Source organism: Lacerta agilis, chromosome 8 (genome assembly GCF_009819535.1).
Source record: "Lacerta agilis isolate rLacAgi1 chromosome 8, rLacAgi1.pri, whole genome shotgun sequence".
NCBI lineage: Eukaryota > Metazoa > Chordata > Lepidosauria > Squamata > Lacertidae > Lacerta > Lacerta agilis.
Window position 1 is genome coordinate 81019670 of NC_046319.1, and position 25398 is coordinate 81045067.

Sequence of the window (25398 nt, forward strand, 5' to 3'; positions counted from 1 at the left end):
ATGTTTACACGGCTAATTCGAAGCGACTTTGAACGCAGTCCAAAATGCACACACACACACACACACCCGCCCATTATACATGGAAATTTCTTTTTCCAGCCCCCCCCCCCAACCCGGTGCTGGTCTGGTCCCTCTGCAGAAAACAAAGACTGTGCAGCTCTGCCAATTCCCACCCCCTCCCCAAAACCCCCCCACCACCACTTTTTTTTTTTTTAATTCCAAGTTGGAGAAAGCAACATGGGAAACCAATCCTGAGCCCAAACCATACCTGCTTGTCCGTTGCTCTCTTCCGGACCCCCCCCGCCCCAAATTTAAGTCAGCCACCCCCCACCCTCCCCATCAGTTGCAATGCTTCCAGCTCATCATAAGTCTGGAATTTGGGGAGTGTGTCTGTGTTGGGATGGGGGGTGGGCAGAAAGGAAAATTCGCTCTTTAGCAAAAAGAAAAATTTGTGAATACCTATGGAGACTGCTGGTTGCTTTGGGGAGGGGATGGAGGTGAGGGGTGATGTCAGGGTGTTTTGGGCTGGGGGGAGCGTTGCTGGGATATTGGGGGGAGACATGCAGAGGCAGGATGTCTCTGTGGGCCCCTCCCGGCCTCCAACCGCCTTGCATTCCCACATTCTCCGGAGGCACAGATCCGGCCTGTCCTTCAAGTCTACCTTATATGGGCAAAGGCTGATTTTTCTCTCCCTCCCTCCCTCCTTCCGCTGGCTCTTTTCCGGTTGGCCGTTCCAGGTGCCACTTCTTATTCTTTCAGGGGAGGGGAGGGGAGGCAGCTTGTCTCCTCCCGCACAGCCTTCCCCCCCCATCATTTACCTTGCTCTGTTATTTCCAAAAATAGGAGAGCAGCGGTTGTCTGTCTGCCCTCAGAACCTAAAAGCGAGCCCGTGTTAAGTCCAGCCTCCTTTTCTCGCAGAGGCCAAATACAACTTAGGAACCCAGGTAGACTGCCTCTGGAGCTGGAGGTTCTTTAAGAAGAGCCGGGCTGCTGGATCAGGACAAGGGCCGGCGTCCTGTTCTCGTAAGGGGCCAACCGGGTGCCTCAATGGGGGAAACCCGCAAGCAGCCCTCTCCTCTCGAGCAACTGGGACTCGGAAGCCTCGCTGCCTCCACCTCTGGCATGTTTTGGTTCGGGCAGCCGGCTTTGAGCTGAGCCCCCCAGCGGTTATGGCTCCTTGGGGGGGGGGGGTTGTGGCCAAGTTGCAGTGCTCTCACTTGGCCCCCGCTGGCCTGGCATTTGCACTTATTAGGCCATAGCTCTGGGGGTTAGAACACCTGCTTGGCATGCAGAAGGCCGCCAAGGTTCGATCTCTGCTGGCAGGATCTCCGAGGTAGGGTTGGGAGTGTCCTTCACCTGTATCCTTGGAGAGCTGCCAGTCAGAGTAGACAATACTGAGCTGGACAGTCCCGATGGTCTGACTTGGTATAATAATAATAATAATAATAATAATAATAATAAATTTTTATTTATACCCCGCCCTTCCCAGCCAAAAACCGGACTCAGGGCGGCTAACACTAATTAAAATCACAGCAAAAATATAAACACAATCAATTTAAAATAACAGATTAAAATACAAATTTAAAAATTCAATATTAAAACTGCAGTCTCATTTTCAAATAGCCCACCAATAAAAGAATGAAGCATAAATATCAAACAGAAACCAACCCAAAGGCCAGGCGGAACAGCTCCGTCTTGCAGGCCCTGCGGAAAGATGCCAAATCCCGCAGGGCCCTGGTCTCTTGTGATAGACTGTTCCACCAAGTCGGGGCCAATACTGAGAAGGCCCTGGCCCTAGTTGAGGCCAACCTAGCAGCATCCTTGTGGCTTGGGACCTCCAAAAAGTTATTATTTGAGGACCTTAAGGTCCCAGGACATCCCAGGAGAGGCGGTCCCTTAGGTACGAGGGTCCTATCAGGCAGCATCCTAAATCTTATACGCCCCGACCCTGCTTGGCAGCTGTATTGGAGTGCAAAAGGCCTGGTTGAAGCCCCCTCCCCACCCACTAGGCATCACACCTACCTTTTGAAATTCTGGGTATATCTTGTTAAGACCCTCCACCCACCCCTGTTTGCCCTCCAGGGGTCTGTAAGAAGAAGCTAAGGTGTTTACGTAGAGGGGAAACTGAGGCAGAAGGAGGCGAGGGAACCACTCGAGCTGACTTGCTAGCAGCAGGGACCCAGGAGTCCTGTCTGCAGGTCTTCTTCCTCTTTCTCTCGCCCCCCCCCCCACGAGATTATGAAAGGGAAGGTGGTTTATTCATGCTGTAATTTTTGTGTGTCTTGGGATATTTGGGCCGAGGAGTTCCACATTTCACAAAACCTTCCTCTCTCGCTCTCCGGCAGCAAATGCACCTCCATTTGTGAGCTGGGGGGGGGGGGGGAGAGAGAGAGAGAGAGAGAGAGACCTTTGGTCTGGGGCCGGCAAGCATGACCCCAAAATGCAAACAGACGTTTTGCAAAGGAAAAAATGCAATGGCTGGGGGGGGGGGAGAGAGAGAGAGGATAGGTTCTTGCAAAGAGAGAAAATGTCCCAGCGGTTTCAAGAGTTAACATCCGATTTAGATGCATCTCAAAGGATTCTGGGTGATGCTGAGCCAAGGTTTCCCAAGCCGTTTCTGAGGAACACTGGCAGTTGCAAAAATGTGTGTGTAGGGCTGAATTGAATTTTATTCTTTCTAGTAGCACCTTAGAGACCAACTGAATTTGTTCCTGGTATGAGCTTTCGTGTGCATGCACACTTCTTCTAAGGTGCTACTAGAAAGAATTTTCGATTTTGTTTTGACTATGGCAGACCAACACGGCTACCCACCTGTAACTTGAATTTTATTAATATTTTTCGCATTTATATCACACCCTGTTCTACAAGGAGCTCAAGGTGGAGTACCTGGTTCTCCTCCCCCCCCCCCATTTAATCCCTACAGCAACCCTGCGAGGTAGAAACAAAATAGAAAATTCTTTTCAGTAGCACCTTAGAGACCAACTGTGTTTGTTCTTGGTATGAGCTTTCGTGTGCATGCAGACTTCTTCAGATACCTGCGAGGTAGGTTAGGCTGAGGGATGCAGTGACTGAACCAGCAAGCGGCATGCCTCCCGAGTTCCTAGCCTGACACACTCTAACCACTGCACCGCACTGCCTCGACTTCAGACCCGCCTGGAATTTTTGATGGTACACCTTCCTCTTCTCTACGGAAAAGGGCTGGCGGAGCCCTTGCTTGGCGTGCAGAAGGTCCCAGGTTCAAACGCCGAATGCGTCCCCTGGTAGGGCTGGGAGAGAGCCTTAGCCCGGAGCTGCCAGTCTGTGTAGGCGCTGCTGAGCTAGTTCTGAGTCTGTAGCTTCCTGTTTAAAACAGCCCTTTGCTAAACTCCATGAGGACTGGCACCTTAACTTGGTCTTAGATGGAGGTTGAGCACTTGCAGGCAGGAAACCCTTGGCATCTCCCTCTCTGTGAACTGTGGAAAGCCCCTGCCAGCCTGTGCATGCAGTACTGACCTAGATTGACCAAGGGTCCTCCAGTTTCCTCTGCAACTATATCTATCTATCTATCTATCTATCTATCTATCTATCTATCTATCTATCTATCCCCATCTCAAACGACACACCCATCAACTTGCCTGCGGGTGGCATTGCAGGGTCCCAGCCTTCCCCCTTGCGAGTGCCAGCTCTGGCCGGCAGCAGTTATGGAGCCACACCTCGGGGCTTCTCCGGCCTTGCGCAACCTTCCTCTGGGCGGTTTGGATCTTTGCCTTCTCTTTTAAAAGCGTGGCAGTCTCAGAAGCGTACGCTTTCCTACCTTGCGCCACTGCGGCCGTGGTGAGATTGTGAAGGGACCTGGGGCTTTGCGAGAGCCGGACGTGAGCGGGAGACACATGATGGGCCGAAGTTGTTGCTCAACAGAACCTGGGAGGGGTGGGGATGAGGGGGATCGGGGCCTCCCCCTGTCGCTCTTGGCTTGAAACCAGAAGGACGTCGCGTGGCTGTTGCTCATTTATTGCTGGTTTATCCCAACTTTTCCTCCAAGGAGCTCCAGGTTCACTGCTCCCTGTTTCATCCTCACAACAGCCCTGCGAGGTAGGGCTTAGGTTGAGAGGGAGTGGCTGGCCCCAAGGTCACCCAGTGGAGGATTTCAACCCTGGTGTCTCCAAACAAGGTTGCAGGTTCGATCCCCGTATGGGATGACTGCATGTATCCTGCGTTTCAGAGAGTTGGGACTAGATGAGTCTCAGTTTCCCTTCCAACTCTGTGATTCTACGATCAAACCCCTAAGGTAAAGGTAAAAGGACCCCTGACCGTTATGTCCAGTTGTGTCCGACTCTGGGGTTGCGGCGCTCATCTCGCTTTACTGGCCGAGGGAGCCGGCGTACAGCTTCCGGGTCATGTGGCCAGCATGACTATGCCGCTTCTGGCGAACCAGAGCAATGCACGGAAACGCCGTTTACCTTCCCGCCGGAGCGGTACCTATTTATCTACTTGCACTTTTTGGCATGCTTTCAAACTGCTAGGTTGGCAGGAGCAGGGACCAAGCAACGGGAGCTCACCCTGTCACGGGGATTCGAACCACCAACCTTCTGATCAGCAAACCCTAGGCTGTGTGGTTTAACCCACAGCGCCAACCCCGTCCCTAGTCCTCATTTAATCCCTACAACAGCCCTGCGATGTAGGTTAGGCTGAGAGGCAGTGGCTGCCCCTCAACGTCAGCCAGTGAGCTTCGTGGCCGAGTGGAGGATTCGAACCCTGGGCTCCCAGTCTAACGCTCTAACCATTGCACCACACTGGCTCTCGATGTGGGCAGGCGTTGCCCTCCCTCCGCCCAGCTGAGCACATCCTTGATTTGCAAAGATTAAAAGAAACCTGCCTGCGCACACTTCTTGTTTCCCAAAAGCCGAGAGCTCTCCGGGGAGCTGAACTCCTGTCTGTTTTCCTTGCCCTGTTGGACTTGCAGCCCTGCTTAGGTCTAAAGTACTTGTTGCAAAGCTCTCCTCTGAGTTCGCCCTCCGAGGAAGGCACTCCTTCAGCTTCATCGGAGCCGATCTGTTCTGGTCTCCTCCAGTTGCGGCCACCGCTGCCTGTTTTCTCGCCCGCTCCCCCATTCCTGCTCCCGCAGAGCCGCCGTGAGCTGCCCGGCTGTGCCACAACTCGCCTGCAGCCCAGAGGCAGGAATCGAGGCCCGGGCCTGGCGCTCCCTGTTTGGATTAAGGGAGCGGCTGCCGTTTCCGCTTCGCCCTTTGGTGCCTGGAGGGAAGCCGAGCAGCGCGGTGTTTGTGTTTGGCAGTGCGGAGGGGCAGGAACCTGAAAGGCCATAGTAAGAGTGGGGGGGGGCCTTGACCAGGCTGCTTGGGGGGTGCCCAGACTCAACGGGTGAAAACCTCCCCTCTTCTGCTAGATGAGAGGGCTATCGATGGCTTGCGGATTTCCGCGTACATCTGCTTGGCTGTTGTGAAAAAAAGGAGGCTGGGCCATTATTGGCCTGATCCAGCACTCAGGCTCTTCTTGGCACATGCATGTGCGCGCGCGCACAAAAATGGTGCGGTTTTGAGGCTGTTTCTACATCCCAGACCTTGGCCAACCTCTCTCTCTCCCCCACCCCTATCAGCTCCTTCTATATCCCCCCTCCTTGTGCATGAAGACCCCAGACAGTAAAACACACACACACACACACACACACACACACACACACACACACACACAGTCCTTGCCAGCCTACCTGCTTTTCCTGTTCTGCCAGTTGCCATGATTCTCTGAGCACCCTTGTGCTAAGAGAGGAAGGTGTCAGAGAAGGGGGAGAAGGACTCACCTGGCAGCTTTGTGTGTGGGGTGTGTGTGTGTGTGTGTGTGTGTGTGCGTGCTATGATTGGGTGCGGAGGAGACACGGCTGTGGAAATCGGCTGGGGCACACGGTGGTCTGCATGCCCAGGCCTCCGAGTCCACTTGCCGCCTGCTTCCTTCAGAATTAATTCTCTTTTCCCAACCTGCCTGCCCAAGGTTCTAGTCCTCAGCGTTCTGCATGGAAGCATTCCACAAGGATGCTGCTCCATTTTCCAAGCACAACAACCCCTTTCTTTCCTCTCTCTCTCTCCCCCCCCGCCCCCCCGGGCAATGGTGGACTGGCAGCCCTGGACTACTTAAGCGGATTAAATTGCAAACACCTTTCTTCTTTTTTGATTTGCATAATTCAATCCAGCCTTGGAATTTGGGCTTCCTGGTTGCAGATAAGCTTGAATTTTGCATGTGCTGTGCAGAACCCTCCTTCCGCCCGCCCTCTTACATTTCAATGTAGATTTAGGACAGCTAACCCTTTCTGCAGCACTTTAAATCTGCAAAGTGTTTTGTTGAGCCCCTGCATTTGCTCCGAGCGGTGAGCCGTTTTACAGAGTGGGGAACTGAGGCAGAGAGAGAGAGAGAGATATTTCTCCATAGCCAGTCATTGTAACCCGTGCAGAGATGGAGCATATGAGCACATGGGGGGGGGGGTTCAGCAGCCTAGTCCGGAGCGTCTGCTTGGCCAGAATTTCTGCGCATGGTGGTTTCGACAAGCCTTTTTCAGCTTCCTCTTGCGGAAACCCCGGGGTTAAGCGATCGCTGTGCGGTTGCCACACAGAGGCCGTGAGCTGTTGAGGCCTTGCGACAGGAGGTGGGGAGGCCAGGGTGTGGGGCAGGGCGACTCCAATCCCCGGAGCCACATGTGGGTTCCCCCCCCCCAGAAGATCCTTCTTGCACCCATTCCGCTGCGCGAAGTTCAACTGGTGGGAAGTATCCTTAAGGATAAAGCAACCAAAGCTATATAGAAGGACAAGCCTTGCTGAAGCAGAGCCAGCATGGCTTCTGGAAGGGCGAGTCCTGTCTCCCGAACCTGTCGGTTTTCTTTGAATTTAAACAAGCATATAGGCAGAAGTGACAATAGGGTGCTTGGACTTCCAAATAGGTTTTCGACAAAATGCCTCGCCGACGATTCCTGAGTGCATCAGGAACCGGTTAAGTAGCAGGGAGCAATAAACGGACACTTCTCCAACTGGAGAGAAGTTGAAAGTAGAAATCCTGTCTCTTCCCCCACCCCCGCGAGGGTCAGAATTGGGTCCTGCTCTTTTTAACCCGTTCATAAACAAACTTGGAGTTAGGAGTGAGAGGTGGCCAAGTTTGCTGATTATACTAAAATGGTTCGGGATTGTTAAAAACAAAAAGAGATTCTGAGGAGTTCTGAGAAGACCTCTCCAAACTAAGTAAGGCAGCAAATGCGGGATATCAGGCCAAAAACTCTGTAAATTTCACACCTACGCTCCTAGGGTCTGAACTGGCGGGGACTGACCGAGGATGAGACCTTGGGGTCATAGTAGACAAAGACGTCAAGTATGTGGTAGCTGTGAAAAAACGCAAAATTCCATGCTAGGGATAATTCAGAAATGGGTTCAAAATAAAACTGCTTGTAGAACGTTGTGCAAATCTGTGATATGGTCACGTTTGGGACACTGTGTTGTTCTGGTTGCCTTAACTCAGAAAAGACATAGTAGAGTTTGGAAAGGGTTCAGAAAACAGCATCCGAGATGATCAAGGGGAAGGAAACTCCTACAAATGAAAGGTTGCAGTGTTTGGGACTTCTGAGTTTAGAGGGAAGTTGTGCAAGTGGCAACATGATAGTTTATAAAATTATTCATGGCATGGAGAGAGCAGCGTCGGGAGAGTTAATGGGCGTCTGGGGAGGAAGCTGAATGTTGGAAAATTCGAGGGTGATAAAAGGAAGGACTTCTTCACGTGGCGCAGAGTTATCCTGTGGAACTCCATCCCACATGAGGCAGGGATGGCCACCAACTTGGATGGCTTTAAAAGATGAGACAAAACCATCGAGGAGGAGAGGGATGTCGGTGGCTACTAGCCAAAATGGGTGTGTTCTTGCACTCCTGCCCTGCTTGCGGATTCCCCCCAAGGCACCTGGTTTTCACTGAGCTTAAGGCCGGAAGCTGGGTTAAGCCAGGAGTGAGGGAGATCTGTGGCTTTTCCAGGTAGCATTGGACTAGTAAAGGTAAAGGGACCCCTGACCGTTAGGTCCAGTCGTGTCCGACTCTGGGGTTGCGGCGCTCATCTCACTTTACTGGCCGAGGGAGCCGGCGTACAGCTTCCGGGTCATGTGGCCGGCATGACTAAGCCGCTTCTGGCGAACCAGAGCAGTGCACGGAAACGCCGTTTACCTTCCCGCCGGAGCGGTACCTATTTATCTACTTGCACTTTGTGCTTTCGAACTGCTAGGTTGGCAGGAGCAGGGACCGAGCAACAGGAGCTCACCCCGTCATTGCGGGGATTTGAACCGCCGACCTTCTGATCGGCAAGCCCTAGGCTCCTTGGTTTAACCCAACTCCCATAATCCCCAGCAGCCAGCTGTGACACAGGAGTACAGCCTCGCTCCTTCCCGTCCCCTTTATCCCTCGCAACAACAGTCCTGTGAGGTGGGTTAGGCCGAAAGAGAATGTGGTTGGCCATCTAATGAACTTAAAAGTCCTCCTTTCTCAAAGTCCCCAAACCCAAATCTTATCCTTGGCCAGGCGTCTGTTGGTTCCCATTACCCCGTTGGGTATATATACATATGTTGCTGACTCTCGGCCATTTTGCTGCTCCGGCCCTGTTACGTCTTGCCTTGAGCAGGCAGGCATTCGACAGGGGCAGCTGTCCCCGTGGCAAAGTGAGCTACACCTGCTGGATTTCTGCCTGGCTCTCGGTGCTGTTAAAGCAGGAGAGCTGGAGGGAGCAGGGAAGGCTGGAGACGGGGGGGGGGCAAGCACGTGCTTGTGCCCCCCTCCCCGCCACTGGCCCCTGAGGACCCATATAAGGCCGGACCTCTAGGGAATCCAGGCAGAAGGGGCTGTGAAAATTCCTCTCCCTGCCAACAGTACATTTCTTTTGCATGTTGTTTGGGGCTTCTGTGACTTGATGCTTTGCAGAACTTTCCATCCACACAGATGGAGGCCATGTTTCAGGTCCCGCTGTCTTTGTCACAGGCCTCCCAAGCATAGCTGTCAAGTCTCCCTTTTTTTTGCGGGAAACTCCCTTATTCCAAGCCGTTTCCCACTGCTATCCCTTATTGTTGATATCCCTTAAATTTCCCTTATTTCCGGGAAGGAGAGTTGGAGTCCGGAGATACTCCTTGGGTCCCTGCCTTTCTCAGCCCTGCCTGCCTGCCTGCCTACCTCACAGGACTGTTGTGGGGATTAAATGAGGACTAGGACCAGGGATCTCCTTGGAGGAAAAGGTGGAATCTAAATACCTAATAACAGGCAGGCAGGCAGGCAGGCAGGCAGACAGACAGATGTATAAAGAAGGTAAAATAGACGAATGTTTCTCGGCAACAGGTGCTCAGATTAAGCATTGCTGCCCCTAACTGGAGGCAGAGCAGAGCCAACCTGGCCAGAAGCCATCAGTGGTCCTCTCCTCCTGCATGAATTGGCCTAATCCTTTTCTAAAGCCATCCAAGTTGGTGGCCATCGCTGCTCCCTGTGGCAGGGAGTTCCAGAGGTTAATCGTGTGCTGCGTGAATAAGTGCTTTCTTTTCTCTGCCCTGATTTCTTTTTCCTGGGAGCTCTATCCTGGTGTAAATTAATTTGTAGCCTGGGGAGATTACCGCGGCGTTGACTGTCCCTGAGAACTGTAGACTGTCCCCGGGACAGGTGAGGGTGCTGATCCCTTATTTTCAATTCCGAAACTTGACAGCTATGCTCCCAAGGCATGCTTCTGAATTCTGTGCAAAAAAAATTGCAGCATCTCAGCTGGGGTTGCCATCTTTTTTTCTTGCTTCCGCTCCTCTGCCTTTAACTGCAGCCGTGCACATCAGTTGCGAGTGATTTTTTTTAAGGGGGAAGTTAAAATTTTCCAGCAAAGAGATGCTTCTTCAATAGATAGGGAAGAACATCACTTGCCATTTATTTACTTATTTTGGCATGTTAGGCTGCAGAGGAGCAAGACTAGTTTTTTTTAAAATAAAAAAAGTGGCAACCCTGATGGCTGTTGGGTCAAAGTTGGAGTCCACAAATTGAGAGCAAGTTCTTAAGTAACATGCCCTTTTCTGAGTCCCCCCCCCCACTCCAGTTAGGGAACCCATTTCCGAGCGATAACAGGCAGTCCTCATCTCTGGTGTCTGTGAAATGGGCCTTAAGGACTCATTTATTTATGCATTTGGGGGGGGGGCAGTTTTGTCAGAAAAGCCATACAGAAAGCTTTAAAATAAATAAACATTGCAGTATAACCCCACCCCCCCACCCCCGGTCCTCAGTCTGTCAACTTCTCTCTTTTAAAACTGAGCACAGAGAGGAATAGAGTTCTGTTCATATTTGCATAATGGAGAAATGCAATTTGCTTAATTCCTCTTCCTTGGGTAGTGTTTTTTTTTCCAGATGGGAATGGGGTGGGGGATTTTCTACCTACTTTTTAGCAGCTACTATGCTAAATTTGACTGTATTGAAAGAAGTTCGGGGCTGGGATATTTTGTGTGTGTGTGTGTTTGTAAATATTTTTTATTTCATTTTACGATGCGTATATACGATGCTGAAAATAAAAAAGATGAAGAACAAAACTGGAAAATAAGCATGTGGAATGCGTACGCAGGAGTCAAAATAATGAAAATCTAAGTACAGTGGTGTCTTGGTTCTCAAACTTCATCCGTTCCGGAAGTGCGTTCCAAAACCAATGTGCGCTTTCCCATAGAAAGCAATGCAAAATGGCTTAATCCGTTCCAGACTTCTAAAAACAACCCCTGAAAGAGCAATTTAACATGAGTTTTACTATCTTATCGCGACCATCGATCCATAAAATGTAAGCAATAAATAGTGTACTGCAGTTACAACAATCAATTAATCAGCAGCTGAACTGGGTTCCCCACAGTCACAAAAACGAAAGTTGCAAAAACGAAAAATATATAGCAAAAACACGTCAGCGTAACACTCGAAATGGAAGCGTAACTCTCAGATCAGATGCGTAACAGTCAAAGGGGAGCATGTTCGGCTTCCGAAAGAAGTTCGCAAACCAGAACACGTACTTCGGGGTTTGCAGTGTTTGGGTTGCAAGTTGTTTGAGCACCAAGGCGTTTGAGGACCGAGGGGCCACTGTAAAGAACGTTGTCGACGTTATTTGGTACTTTGTGAAATAAATAAGGGAAATTATCAAGTTCCAGATATGCCGGGCGTGCGATGAGAGTTGTTCTGAAAATGATGTTTCTGCTATGTATGTAACCAAAGAATGCGGGTCATCCCTGTTGAAATCTAAAAATTACAGGTGAAACTCGAAAAATTAGAATATAGTGGAAAGGTTCGTTTCTTTCAGTAATTCAACTTAAAAGGTAAAACTAATATGTGCGATAGACTCACGCCATGCAAAGCGAGATATGCCAAGCCTTTATTTGTTATAATTGTGATGATTATGGCGTACAGCTAATGAGAACCCCAAATTAACAATTTCAATTTTGGGGTTTTCATCACTTGTATGCCATAATCATCACCATTATAACAAGCAAAGGCTTGACATATCTCGGTTTGCATGTCACGAGTGTCTCATATATTAAACTCCAGTAGCTAATGAAGACAATTGCTTACATAAATGGACTTTTCCACGATATTCTAATTTTTCGAGTTTCACCTGTATCTGTGATTTTCTCCATTGTAGCTCAATTCCAGAGTGAGTGCTACCCAAGTGCCCAGTGTAGAATTCTGGGCTGTTTTTCCATTGAGCCACAATTACCGTATTTTTTGCTCCATAGGGCGCACCTCGTTTTTAGAGGAGGAAACAAGGGGGAAAAATATTTTTCTGGTTTTCCTCCTCTAAAAGCCCTGGTGTTTTTTTTTGAGGATCAGCTAAAAGTTTTGCAGCTTTTTTTGCAAAGGGAAAAGCCCTGTTTTTTTTAGGATCAGCTAAATGTTTTGCAGCTTTTTTTTGCAAAGGGAGAAACCCTTTTTTTAGGATCAGCTAAAGGTTTTGCAGCTCATTTTGCAAAGGGGGAAAAGCAAAGAGGAAAAGCCCCATTTTTATGGGGTTCAACTCACATTTTCTACAGTTTCCAGACAGATAATCTAATCAGCCAGTCCCATGTCGCTGGGGAAACAAACAACCTCCCTCTGCAGCACATTCAACAATGAAGGGCGGGGCTGAAAGGGAGCCAGGGACTCTTATCTCTCTCCCCATCTCTTGCTGATCAGCTGCTGAGCGGGGTCCTTTCAACACCCCCTTTTCTCTTTGTAAAATAAAAAGCACGATCCTCTTTTGGCCCCTGGGCAATTCAGCTCCAGGGACCACCATTCGCTCCATAAGACGCACAGATATTTCCCCTTACTTTTCAGGAGGGAAAAAGTGCGTCTTATGGAGCAAAAAATACTGTAGTTGTCCTAGGTGCTAAGATCATATAGAACCCCAGTTCTTTCGATGATAAGTCTCACATTGGTACCCTCAAAGCATGTGTGTCTCTGTTGCCCCGCGCTTTTCCTGCTGGAGGTCTCTGTGCCCTGGCGAAGCCTCACTCTCTCCTTCCTGTGCCCCCCACTCCCTCTTTCTCCCGCCTCCCCGAACCCAGTGAGTCCGTTGTCTGCACCACCCGAGCCACTGTGATGCTGTATGATGACGCCAACAAGAAATGGGTGCCCGCAGGTAGCGGGCCCCAGGCCTTCAGCCGCATCCAGATCTACCACAGCCCCGTCAACAACACGTTCCGGGTCGTGGGGAGAAAGATGCAGCCGGACCAACAGGTAAGGACCACCCCCCACAGCGAAGACGAGGGAGGGAAGGGGGGGGTCTGTCCCTCCTGTGATGTCAGAGCAGGCTTCCTCAACCTCGGTCCTCCAGATGTTTTGAGACTACAATTCCCATCATCCCTATTTCCGACGATGGAAGAATGGCAGAATTAATGGACTGTGCAGGATTAAGACAAGATGACAGGGAGAATTCGAAACCGGCAGGACCAGGAATTCCTGGAGGATTGGACTTAAGTTTGAGAAATATTTGAAAGACGATTGTGAGCAACAAATCACGCTAGTGGGCTTGCAGGAGGTTTTGCAAGGTTAACTTTAGGAAATGTTACGGAAATAATTTTGGATGGTAATAATTGTTGAGATAAAAAGTAATAGTGAAGTTGGAAATACTATAAGGAAATTTGAAAATCATGAGAAGTGGTTGATGGAAGTCAAAAATATGTGTAAGAGATGAATCTCAATGGATGTTTAAAGGAATGTATATAAAATTCAATAAAAATTACACACATACACACACACACACACACAAAATTCCCATCATCCCTGACCACTGGTCCTGCTAGCTAGGGATCATGGGAGTTGTAGGACAAAAACATCTGAAGGGCCGAGGTTGAGGTTTTGGGTACCCAAAGGTGCTCTTTCTCTCTCTCTTTCTCTCTCCCTCTCCTGGGGTGCACAGGTCTGGGTCCGGGGCTCTCCCCTATTTATTTACGTAATTTCGTAGAATTTAAACTTGCCTCAAAGCAGTTTACAAAACTGTAAAATTACAGGTTAATACATTAAACAAAAAAATTAAATCTAGCAGCAAACTTAAAAACCAGATTGACGCACGTGTCAACGTTCCCAACCTCTCCAGGTACAAAAAAATGTCTTTTTAGCATGCACCGAAAAGGGTGCTGTGATGTCGCCTGCCTGCTGTCAACAGGCGGGGAGTTCCAATAGTGCCAGACTTAAAATATCGACTTATTACAAATGCGGAAAGGGGAGTGGGGCTCAGATTTCCCCACCCTCCTATTTTGAGCCGCTGAATATCTTGCCATTGCAAAATGAAGGAAGAGAAGGAGCAGCACAGCCTCGCTTGGCTCTCGGGTCGCATCAAAGGGATCAGGCGCGTTGCGGAAGGTCTTGGCGCCGGAAAGGGATCGGGTTCGGCGCCAGGGGAGGGTCCTGCAGCAGCCCAGAGAAGGCCCTTTTGCCAGTCACTGTCAGCTTCTTATCGGAAGCCCATGGCACCCAGAGGAACCCACTGGCGGTTCTTTTGGACCCGTTATCCCGAGCTGCTCGGTCCAGCCTTTGCCAACCTGGGAGGTTTTCCGCTATTTTGGACAACGATGCCCATCGGTCTCATCATCAAATCGCTGTGCTGGCCAGGTTGTGCACCCTGCCCGAGGCTGATGGGAGGCAGCTGGCGGGCACCAAGTTGGCAAAATCCCTCTTGGCTCAGCTTTATCTTTACCTGCCACCCCCGTTTCCCTCTCCCAAAGGTGGTCATCAACAGCCCGATTGTGAAAGGGCTAAAATACAACCAGGCTACGCCCAACTTTCACCAGTGGCGAGATGCCCGCCAGGTCTGGGGACTCAACTTTGGCACCAAAGAGGACGCTAGCCAGTTTGCTGGTGGGATGATGGCCGCCCTGGAGGCTCTGGATTCAGGTGAGGAGGAGGAGGCCGCAGGTGCCTTTCGGGAAATGGAAGAATTGGGGGGTGCCGGGAGGGTTCTCTGCCGAACTGGCTCGCCAGCCTGATTTTTTTCCACACACCCCGCAGGAAACCCTGCAGCTCCACGGCCCATCCAGAACGGCCCCACGGCGGAAGAGATGGCGGAGCAGCAGAAAAGGTACTTGGTGCTCTGTGGAACTCCCTGCCTCCGCGTTGCTTCGCTGCCCTGAGCAGCGCCTTGGCGGGGCCTCGGCCTACTCCGGTTTCGCACCTAGCCAGATTCACAGGGGCTGATGGGCGCCAGGTTGGCAGAGGCCGGCCCAGGCTGCGTCCTCCGTGCTTGTGCCCTCAAAAGAGGCACAAGCCTCAATTCCTTTAAGGTCATAGAATGGTAGAGCTGGAGGGGAAAGGGTCATCTAGTCCAACCCCCAGCAAAGGGGGGGGAGGGGAAGGATTTTTTTGGGGGGGGAGCAGGCTAGGTCACTTCATCGTTCACATCCCCCTTTGCACCTTGTTAAACCGCTGCATGTTTCCAAGGAGTCCTTGGCTCTCCGACAAACCCCTGTGAATCTGAGGTTGCTGACGTGCCCGTTTTACAGACGGAGCAAACTGAGGCTGCGAAGCAGCTGACCCGCGGGGGCCACCCGATTGAGTCTGTTGCCTGAGGTGGACACTGTAACCGAGCCTCTCTCTCCCCAAATCCAACGGGTCTCCCTCTCGCCAGCTTTCCCTTCCCTCGGCCCCCAGTGCGAATTGTGCCTTCCTATTTGGCTCCGATTCATACTCGGCCAGAAATGGAAAGGGCTGCAGCTCGGCGGCCAGAGCATCTGCTTGGCGTGCAGAAGCCTCCGTCCCCAGTGGTGGCCTCTCCTGGGAGAGACCCCTGGGAGAGACTCCTGCCTCTGCAAACCCTGGAGAGTGGCTGCCGGCCAGTGCAGGCAATACTGGGGGGTCCGATCCGGTACACAGGCCAGCTTTGTCAGCAGACAATTGCTGCTAATTCCCCCCCCCCAGCCCCTCCTTCATGCCTCCTTGCGCAGCGGTGGGCGTTCCCCCTCGAGCTTAGCTGCTAATCGGCTTGAGGGGTCACCGGGGTCACCCGCTCGCCGCCTCCATTCCGTCCCACCTTCCGTTCCCAGCGTGAGCAGAATACCCCATTCCTGGGGGGCCACCCCCCACCCGGCCCGACCATGTGTGGCTTTGCAGTTTCCGGGATTCTGCCGGAGCCTCCGCAGAAGTGAGTGGCAGCAGTGAGGGTGGGAGCTGAGCATGGGGGGGGGGGCGTGCAGACCCTGCCCGGGTCGGGCTCATCCTGCCCAGCTGCCTCTCCTGGGCCCTCGGACCCCAGGGGTGCCTGATTTTTCTCTTTTTCTCTCCCCCTTCCCCAACTCCAGGCAGCAGCAGCTGGAGAGGGAGCAGCAGGAACAGGCCGAGAGAGAGCGGAGGGTGACCATCTCAGGTGGGTCCCTGGGGTGGGGTGGGGGTGACGAGCAGCACCCAGTGGGTGGCCCCCAGCCCTCCCTCCTCTCCCAGGCGAGTGTGGGGTGCAAAAAACAAACAAACCGATTTTCTGTTTCAGGACCTTGGCTGGTAAGGGCTCCGGGGAGAGACTTGCAAATGTGTCTTGAGGGTTATGGGTTTTTTTTTGCAGGGTGGGGGGTTGCCCTCGGTAAAGCCTTCCTTCCCCCACCCCCAAGATAAGTGGGGTGACCTCACTCCCAAAAGGGAAGTCCGTGGGTGGGAGGAGGCGGACCCTGCCTCTGAGCGCCTGAAGAATAAACAATTGGTTTAGTGTGGATTAACGGGCCCAGGCTGAGGATTTGGGAGGGGGGGGGGGAGGATGGGGTGGAGGGCGTTCTGCTTAATGGTCAAGTTCACATCTTCACCTATGATTAAAGCAGATGTGGCTTCTCCCCACCCCCACCCAAGCATCCTGGGAACTGTAGTTTGTGGGGGGGGGTGCTGGGAGTTGTTAGGAGAGCCCTGTATTCCCTTCTCAGAGCTACAGTTGTCTACCCCTCTTCCCAGGAATTGTAGCTATGTGAGGGGAAGAGGGCGCTCTGGGAATTGTAGTCCTGTGTGGGGAAGTGGGAGCGCTGGGAACTGTAGTTCTGTGTGGGGAAGTGGGAGCGCTGGGAATTGTAGTTCTGTGTGGGGAAGTGGGAGCGCTGGGAATTGTAGTTCTGTGTGGGGAAGTGGGAGCGCTGGGAATTGTAGTTTTGTGTGGTGAAGAGGGCACTTTGGGAATTGTAGTTCTGTGTGGGAAAGAGGGTACTTTGGGAATTGTAGTTTTGTGTGGGAAGAGGGCCCTTTGGGAATTGTAGTTTTGTGTGGGGAAGCGGGAGCGCTGGGAACTGTAGTTCTGTGTGGGGAAGTGGGGGCGCTGGGAATTGTAGTTTTGTGTGGTGAAGAGGGCACTTTGGGAATTGTAGTTTTGTGTGGGGAAGAGGGTGCTTTGGGAATTGTAGTTCTGTGTGAGGAAGAGGGCGCTTTTGGAATTGTTTTGTGTGGGAAGAGGGCGCTTTGGGAATTGTAGTTCTGTGTGAGGAAGAGGGCGCTTTGGGAATTGTAGTTCTGTGTGGGGAAGAGGGTACTTTGGGAATTGTAGTTCTGTGTGGGGAAGAGGGCGCTTTGGGAATTATGGCTCTGGAGTGGAAGAGGGAGTTCTGGGAATTGTAGTTCTGGGAGGGGAAGAAGGAGCTGTGAGGATCATGGCTCTGGGAGGGGAAATAGCACCCTTAATAAACTACATTTCCCAGTATCCTTTGGGGGGAAGCCAGGGCTGTTTAAAGAGGTATTGTAGTGCTTTAAATGTGACGTGTGGATGTGACCCAAGTAAGTATCTTGGGCTGAGCACACAGGTGTTCCGTGCTTGTGGGGTGGCAGTGATGGATGCAACCCCACATTCCGCAGAACTGTAACCCTGTAGCATTGGAAAGGGACACCAAGGGGTCATCCAGCTCAACCCCCTGCCGTGCTGGAGCCACAGCCGAAACTCTCTTGTTGCAGTGCCTGCAGGGACCCCTTCAGGAGGAGGACCCCCGCCCCCACCAGGACCACCGCCCGCCCCGCCATGCCCGCCCCCGGGCCCACCGCCAGGAGCGCCAGCGGGGCCACCCCCACCTCCGGGGCCTCCGCCGCCGCCCGGCCCTCCGCCCGGCCCCCCTGGCCCTCCACCTCCGGGAGGGGGGCCACCCCCTGCGCCGCCCCTCCCGCCTCCCCAGGGCCCGGCAGGAGGGGGCGGCCCGCCCTCCGGCTTGGCTGCTGCCCTCGCAGGGGCAAAGCTCAAGAAAGTGGGCAAGGTGAGTGCAGACCACTCCGCGGATTTTGGGAATTGTAGTTCGGGAGCCCCTTGACAGGCACCCAGGCTGTAGATGGGAGTTGTAGTTGGGGGGCCCTCTTGGCGCCTTCGCCTTAACCCTTAATCCTGTTGTTCTTCTTCCGCAGGAGGAGGCGCCAAAGGCCGCGGCTGGCGCAGCTCCCCCACCGAGTGGAGGGGGAGGCGGGGGGCTCATGGAGGAAATGAGCGCCATGTTGGCGCGGCGGTGAGTGCGGGGGAACCTCACGGGGGTGGGTGGCAGTGAGGGGCCACGGCTCAGTGGCACAGAGTACCAGTGTTCCTATTCAAATCCAGGACTCTTGAGGACTAGGATCTTAGCTCGATTTTTTTTGTTAAGGAAAAGACCCCAGCTCTGTTTTGGATCATGCAGAAGGGCCCAGGGTCGGACCCTGGCAGCATTTCCAGGTAGGGCCGAGGACCCAGGCTAGGCGTAGCCCCTTCTTGGGCTCAAGGAAGGCCCGTTTTTCTCCCAATAGCTGTAGGAGAAGCGAGCCGAACCCCTGATCTGGGCTAAGCAAGAATGCGTTTGGCAGGTGCTGAAAAGCACACTAGAGAAGGCGCCTGCCTGGTGTCAAGTGGCAGGGAGTTCCAGAGTGTAGCTGCCGCCGCACTAAGAACTGGATTTATTGCAAACGCAGAAGGGGTGTTCTGTGGCGCCTATGGCAGGGCCACTCCCATAGATCGATGAGAGGGCATCTAGGGAGTGAGGTGATCTTGGAACAACCCGTTTCTGTCTCTCTCTCCCCCCCCCCAACCCTAAACCTCGTCTCCCCAGGAGGAAAGTTGCGGATCAGGGTGAGAAACCCATTCCAAAGAAAGATGAAGGTCCCGTAAGTACCTGGCCCCCCCCCTTCCCTGCCCCATAGGGTCCAGTATGAGAACCAGAAGTTTAGAAAAGGGTCAGAGGATGCTGTACTGGATGAGGCCAGGCCAGTGCTGGCAGCTGGGCTAGGAATGGCTGCTGGCTGCTTGGTGGGGGTGGGGGGGGGTCACTTGAGTGGGTGGGGAAGCCTTGGTTCCTCTTCCCCACAGATCAAAGCAGCCCCCCTCTCCTCCCCACCAAATCTGGCTTTCGTTCACACACACACACACACACACACACACACACAACCCGCTTGCAAAATTCATTCATTTAATTATTGCACTGCATTGCCTTATTCCGTGCAGTTTTCCCAACGCTTGATTGAAAAGGAAAGAAAAACACACCTCGGAAAAAAGACAAATAAAATCAAGGGGAAACCCACCAAATACGTAACAGATTAAAAAAAATAACTTTCCAAGTGTCTGCACGGGCTTGTCTAAACAAGGATGTTTTTAGCTGGCGCCCAAAAGGAGGTACACCGGCCAAAGCGCTTGCTTGATCTCAAGAGGCGGGGAGTTCCAAAGGGCAAACATTCAAGTTCTTGCAGATGCAAATAGGGGGATTATCGGCACCTGTGTAGTAGGGCCAGTTTATATTGCACCTTTTCCCGCAAGGTGGCAAAGATTGCCCTCCCCCTCCCCAATACACTTCCTACAACAATTTTAAAAAATATATATTGAATTTTATAACAATTAATGATAACAAATCTCATTCATTGTGCTATTTACAATTATTCTGCCCCCCCCTCCTCTGGACTTCTCTCAGCTCCCCCCTCTGCCGAGTTAATTTAGTTTTATTTATCGTATCCTGCTTTTCCTACACAAAAATAAAATCCCTTGTCATTTCTCTAAAATAACTGTATATTCCGGCATATAAAACCGCTTTTTAATCCAGGAAAATCTTCTCAAAAGTCGGGGGGGGGGGTTCGTCTTAACACGCCGGGTGGAGAATCTGCGGTCGAGTATATCTCAAACTCTATATTTTAACTGGAAAAGTTGGGGGGGGGTCGTCTATATACGCCGGAAAATATGGGTATCTGTTACTCAAATGAAGTTGCGAAAGTTTGTGTTCAAATCCTGCCAGTGAATCCAGTCCATTCTCTTGTTTCGGCTCCCTCTCTGGTTTTGCTTTGCAGAGCAGGGGGGGTCCCCCTGGGGGTGGGAGGGTAGGGGGTGGGACGGAAGCTGGTGGCTTCTCATGTCTCATTTTGCCATCTCTTTTTCTCTCCCCCCCCCCCCAGCAAAACGACACGGAAGCTGGTGCCAAGACCACAGGTAGGCAAAGGGGGGCCCAAAAGGCTGGTGATAGACTAGAGTGGGCACAAGGCCCCTCCGGCCAGTGAAAGGACCCAAATACTGCTTGCGGGGTTTCCCTTCGAGGCATCTGGGAGGACAGCGGAGTAGTAAATTTATTAACCTTTCTATATGAGCTGGAAGCTGGGAAACCCAGCCAGATGTGCAGGGTATAAATAATATAATTATGAATCCAGAAGCTGGGCTTTTCTTTCGGAGCTTCCAGGTCCAGGAGCAGTCTATCTTGGCTCCTGCGTCCTCAAGGGCATTTGGCCGCTGTAAGAACGGCACGCTGGACTCGATGGGTATCCCATGGCCCGATCCAGCAGCCAGTCGCTTTAGAGCAGGGGTCGCCAAACTCACCCGGCCTCGGGCCGGTTCCTGCAGCGGCGATCGTGCGGAGGAGCGTGCACGCGCGCACTATTTCCGGCGCACTTTTGGGTCGCGGAGCACCGGAAATAGCTTTTGTGCACGCGCGCAAGCATAGTTTCCGGCGCACTTTCGGGTCTGCGGAGGCCGTGCGCACGAGCACAAGCTGTTTCCGGCGCTCCGCTGACCCGGAAGTGCGCCGAAAATGATGCTTGCGCATGTGCGCGCAAAAGCTGTTTCCGGCACTCCGTGACCCGAAAGTGCGCCGGAAATGACGCGCATGTGCGCAAGCTATTTCTAGCGCTCTGCCAACCTGAAAGTGGGCAGCTGCGCCGCGCCACACCGGTAAGAGCAGGCGGCGGGCCAGAAAACTGAGTCCCTCGGGCCGTATCCGGCCCACGGGCCTTAGTTTGGGGAAGTCTGCTATAGAGATCCACAAGGGCTGTTCGCTCTAGAGTTCCCAGGCGCCTGGGGAACGCTAGACGGGGGGCTTCAGAGTGACCAAGGGCTCTGCCCCTCTGCCTGCCTCCCCGGCCCTAGCTGTGCCTTTTCGCTGTTCCCAGATGTCCAGGTTCCTTGGTGCAGAATCTGCATTTGAGAGCAGGTGGGGGGTGGTTGGGGGGCACCCACAGCACCCCATACCCAGCCTCTCCCTCCTTGCTTTGTCCTAGATCCCTTCCGCAGGCCTTGGGAGAAGACCAGCACGACGCTACCCAGGTGAGTGTCACCTGCCCATCGTGGTCATTTTGAGTTTCTCCGAATTTCCCCCCCATCTACCCACTCCCACCCCCTTTTCCTGGCACCAAGTCTCCACAAAGCCAGTGGAATTGGGGTGTGTGTGTGTGCTGTCTCTCTCTCCCTCCTTGACCCACAAATTGGGGGGCCGTGAGGTCCACTGCAGGAGGTGGGGGGTGGGTGGCTATCCTGCTTCCCCGCCCCCCCCAGCTGTGTCTCAGTCTTTCTCTTCTCCCTCCCCACCCCCAACGATCAGGACAACTGTGACCCAGAGAAGCACCACACCTCCAGCCGCAGCCCGTCCTCAGTTCGGCCAGTCTAGGTATCAGGCAGGGAGGGCTGGATGGCTTATATCTGCTAAGGACCCCCCGTAGAACCATAGAAGGGCACCCCAGGGCTCATCTAGCCCAACCCCCCCCCAGCAATGCAGGAATCGCGGCCGACTTCAAACATACCTGGAGCCTTCCGTGAGCAAGAGGGTGCCCACTTCGCTCCCGCTGCTGGATTTCTTTTAAGACTGGGCTGGGTGGAGAGGTATCTGTGCCCCCACCGGGCGCCGCTGAACTACAACTCCCATCCTTCTCCACGGCCTGGGCTGATGGCAGTTGGCATCCAAGCACAGCTTTCTGAGCTGATTCAGGCGCTCCGCGGCATCTAATGAAAAGCAGGGGGGGGCGCGTTTCTGTTGCGAAGAAACCCCCTGCCAATGGGAAAAAAGGAGAAACTTTTTTTCTGCGGGAGGAAAGCTTGCAAGGCAGGGAGAGAGAGAGGCAAACAAGCCTGCCCCACAGCGTTCTCTCCCCCCATAGGCAAATACTTCCTGTATGAGGGCTGCGCAAGCTGCCTCCCGCCCAGCCCCGTTCCCGAGCAGTGTGGCACAGTGGTTAGAGTGTCGGACTAGCACCTAGGAGAGACTTGGGTTCAAATCCCCCCACTCTGCCACAAAGCTCACTGCGCTTGGCCTTGGGGGGGGGCCAGTCACTGCATCTCTCTGCCTGAACTACCTCGCAGGGTTGCTGTTTGTGGGGGAGAATTAAATGAGGGAGGGGGAGAACCTCGAGCGCCACCTTGGAAACAAAAGTGGCATAGAAATGCAATAAAATAATCGATTATCAGTTATTGGCTTGGTTATTGGTCCTCCCTCGGGGCCAGACGAGATCAGCTGTTTTTTTTTTTTACGCCCTTCCAATGCAGCTGTTTGCATTTCACGGAAAACTCAACGGCAGCTGCCTGTTTGGCAGGTCCGACGCAGAAAATCTTAGCCTGCCCCCCCCCTTGAAATCCTTCCTTTACTATATAAGAAGGAAAGAGTGAATAGGAGCAGAAGATAATGTAATATTAAACAAGATGTTGTTATTGATGTGTTATATTCAAGAATTAGAGATAGAGATAAGAAAGGTTTTAACCAATAAGCATTATTATGATTGTGAATTACACTGGTTAAGAAACTGCTAAAGTAGATTTATTAAGTACGCAGATAAGGGAATGGGGGAAGTCCTATAACAAGATTAGAAATAAGGATATAAAAATTAGAAAATTTTGTTTTTGTCCTTTTTGCATTGTATTGTTTTTTATTGTTTTTATCTTTATCTGTTTTGTTTTGTATGTTTCTCTTTTTGTAGTGTAGTTATGTTGTTGTGTATTTTTCTATTGTGTGTTTTGAAAAACTTAATAAACTCTATTTAAAAAAAAAAAAAAAAGAAATCCTTCCTTTACTTTCTCGCCACCCCCAGGATGAAATCCGCCGGAGCGATCACCGGTTCGGAACCTGCTGGTGGCGGCGGAGGAGGAGGAGATGAGTCGGAGCTGGAACGGGTGAAACAGGTGAGAAAACCTGCCTTTTTGGGTCCAAGCTAACGTCAGCTAGAAGGGGACCCCCGGGGTCATCTAGTCCAACCTCCCCTGCGACGCAGGAATCTCAGCTAATGATTATTTCAAAGATACTCCTCTTTTTAGGCTGGGCGGAGGGGTTGTGCTCTGTTCTTTCCCTGGTGCCAGAGTTGTGGGGCGGTGGGGGTGGGGGGGGGCGGGATGTCCTGTCTTCTCCCTCTGGGCCCTAAATGCATTTCTTCCCAACCCCCCCACCCTAGGAACTCTTGCAGGAGGTCCGGCGGGAATTACAGAAAATGAAAGAGGAGATCATACAAGGTAAGTTATGAAGGCTTTTGGTTGTTTTTTTTAAAAAAATAAGTGGTGTATAAATTTTACAAAATAAATTATATATACATAACCTGCAGCTGTCTTCCCCCAACCTGGGGCTGTCCAGCTGTGTTGGACTACAACTCCCATGAGCCAGAGTGTCGTATCGACTGTGCCGGCAGGGGATGATGGGTGTTGTAGTCTGAAGCAGTTATGCAAAGGCCCCCCCAGGGGTTGGAAACGCCTGACTTTTATAGATTGCACTGGATCATTTTGGATCACTGAAAGGGCCCAACTTCACACTTTCATGTTTTCTCTCTCTCTCTCGCCGCAGCATTTGTGACAGAGCTACGGAAGCGGGGGTCTCCTTAGTGCAAACCCCCCCCCCCCAAAGAAAGAAAGAAAAAGAAAGAAAACCCCAACTTGTCGGTGCCACCTGGAGTCATCAGTTCAAATCCTCCGAAACGTGCAGGAAAGAATAAAAGCGGAAGAAGATGAAAGAAATGAACTTGATCACCCCTTTTCTCCCCACGCCCCCCACCCCCACCCCAAACGCACCAGATGAGCTCCACACAACACACACACAACACCCTTTCCCGTCGGCTCCCAGGCCCCCGCTGTGCAATTCCCGGGGTTGGGGGGGGGAGAGAGGGACAATCTGTGGCAGCCCCCCCCCACCCCAGGAAGGGCAGGGCCCCCACCTGTGCCTTACCCAGAGCAATAGCAGCACCCCTCCTTCGTCCTCTGCTTCCTTCCCCGCCCCCCAGCCACAACGAGGGGCTTGTTCCCGCGGGAGGTGTGCAAGGGGGGGCGTTTCCCTGGCGGAACTGGCTCCTTCCCCCCCACACCCCGCCACCACTTAACACTGTGCCATTCCCAGAGAGGGCTAGACTCTCCCATCATCCGCAAATCATCCTTTTTCACGCTTGGACCAAGATGCCTGTGTCTGTCTTTCCTTTCTCTCCCCTGCCCCCCAAAAAAACCCATGGCGTGGGAAAGGGGGGGTGCAGTCAGCCCGGCCGGGCACCCTCAGACGTTTGGGGGGGGCAGTGGCGCGAGAAACACCCTGCTTTTCCTGGGCTTCAGGAATTCCCACCAGCTTAACCAAACTGGAGAAGTTTTCCTTTCCTTGGAAGGTAGTGGTCGGCAACTGGGTTGCCCCAAAGGCCGGACCTGCCCTGCCCTTTCCTGAGCTGCTTTGCTCACCTAACCCCACAGCATTTGCAGATCTCCCGGACCCTTCCTTCTTCAAGGCACGATGCCAGGGGTTGGGTTTGTGATTAGGGGACCAAGGAACCTTCTCTGTAGTTTTTTGGGGGGGGGCAGTTATATATTTTCCCCAGCGGAAGGGTGACGGAACAGCAGCGTCCCCGCTGCTAGTAACCTGACCCGGGCCAAATTCCGGCCACCTAGTTGCCGACCACAACCTTTTTATTTTTTTAAAAAAAGGCACCCTTACTTGCAATGCACACGCCCCTCGCTAGTCACGCATGCCCACCCCTGGAAGATGGACCACTTTGCCGAAAAGGACAGCTTCCCCCCCCAAAAATCCCAAATAATAATAATTAATAACCACCCCACTTCCTAGTACCTTTTCTCATTTCACAAGCGCTCTCTTCCTGGGCTCATTCTGAAAAAAAAAAATATATTTTACTCAACCCCACCCACTCACCCATCTCTGCTCTCACCTCTCTGGGTAATGATTTGGTTTTTTTATTCTTAATAATAAAAAAGAGGATTCCCTCCCCTCTGCCTCCTTATCAGGAAGCGTCGAGGGGAAAGCAAGGCAGGGTTCTTGGCTTTTCTACTGAGCTGTAATTTTTTGACTTTTGTTATTTTTTTTGTCTAGCTGGATGGAATATTATATTTTGATTTTTTTAATTATTATTATTATTATTGTTATTATTACTGAACTGCCGGGTTATTTCTGCCCGCCCTCTGGCCTCACCGCACATGCTCACCTGCAGATCGGCACTAGGGTCTTGGGCACATGCACCAAACTTCTCTAGGAATAAATCTTTTCCTTTTTTGTAAAATTCCAAAAAAAGGGGGCCTCTGCGTGGTTTTTCTCGCTCCCTCTATTTCTGGTGGCACCCTCAGTGGGCTCAGGAAACTGTATGTGGGATGTTGTTGTTGTTGTTCAGTCGTTCAGTCGTGTCCGACTCTTCGTGACCCCATGGACCAGAGCACGCCAGGCACGCCTATCCTTCACTGCCTCTCGCAGTTTGGCCAAACTCATGTTAGTAGCTTCGAGAACACTGTCCAACCATCTCATCCTCTGTCGTCCCC

The 25398-nt window shown here is 52.2% G+C and overlaps 1 protein-coding gene across 1 annotated transcript in view; it reads left to right on the forward strand.

Annotated features, from left to right (window-relative positions):
* The window catches only part of VASP (vasodilator stimulated phosphoprotein), a 33545-nt gene extending 10045 nt beyond the window's left edge, over nucleotides 1-23500 (forward strand). Inside the window, exons 2-13 of the mRNA XM_033158578.1 lie at nucleotides 12539-12710; nucleotides 14198-14366; nucleotides 14481-14550; nucleotides 15767-15831; nucleotides 17382-17674; nucleotides 17820-17917; nucleotides 18488-18542; nucleotides 19815-19848; nucleotides 20907-20952; nucleotides 22704-22794; nucleotides 23061-23118; nucleotides 23444-23500. Coding sequence (XP_033014469.1) covers nucleotides 12539-12710; nucleotides 14198-14366; nucleotides 14481-14550; nucleotides 15767-15831; nucleotides 17382-17674; nucleotides 17820-17917; nucleotides 18488-18542; nucleotides 19815-19848; nucleotides 20907-20952; nucleotides 22704-22794; nucleotides 23061-23118; nucleotides 23444-23481 — 1189 coding nt within the window. The 3' untranslated portion in view covers nucleotides 23482-23500. The remainder of the gene's footprint in view (nucleotides 1-12538; nucleotides 12711-14197; nucleotides 14367-14480; nucleotides 14551-15766; nucleotides 15832-17381; nucleotides 17675-17819; nucleotides 17918-18487; nucleotides 18543-19814; nucleotides 19849-20906; nucleotides 20953-22703; nucleotides 22795-23060; nucleotides 23119-23443) is intronic.
* The last annotated feature ends 1898 nt before the right edge of the window (nucleotides 23501-25398 follow it).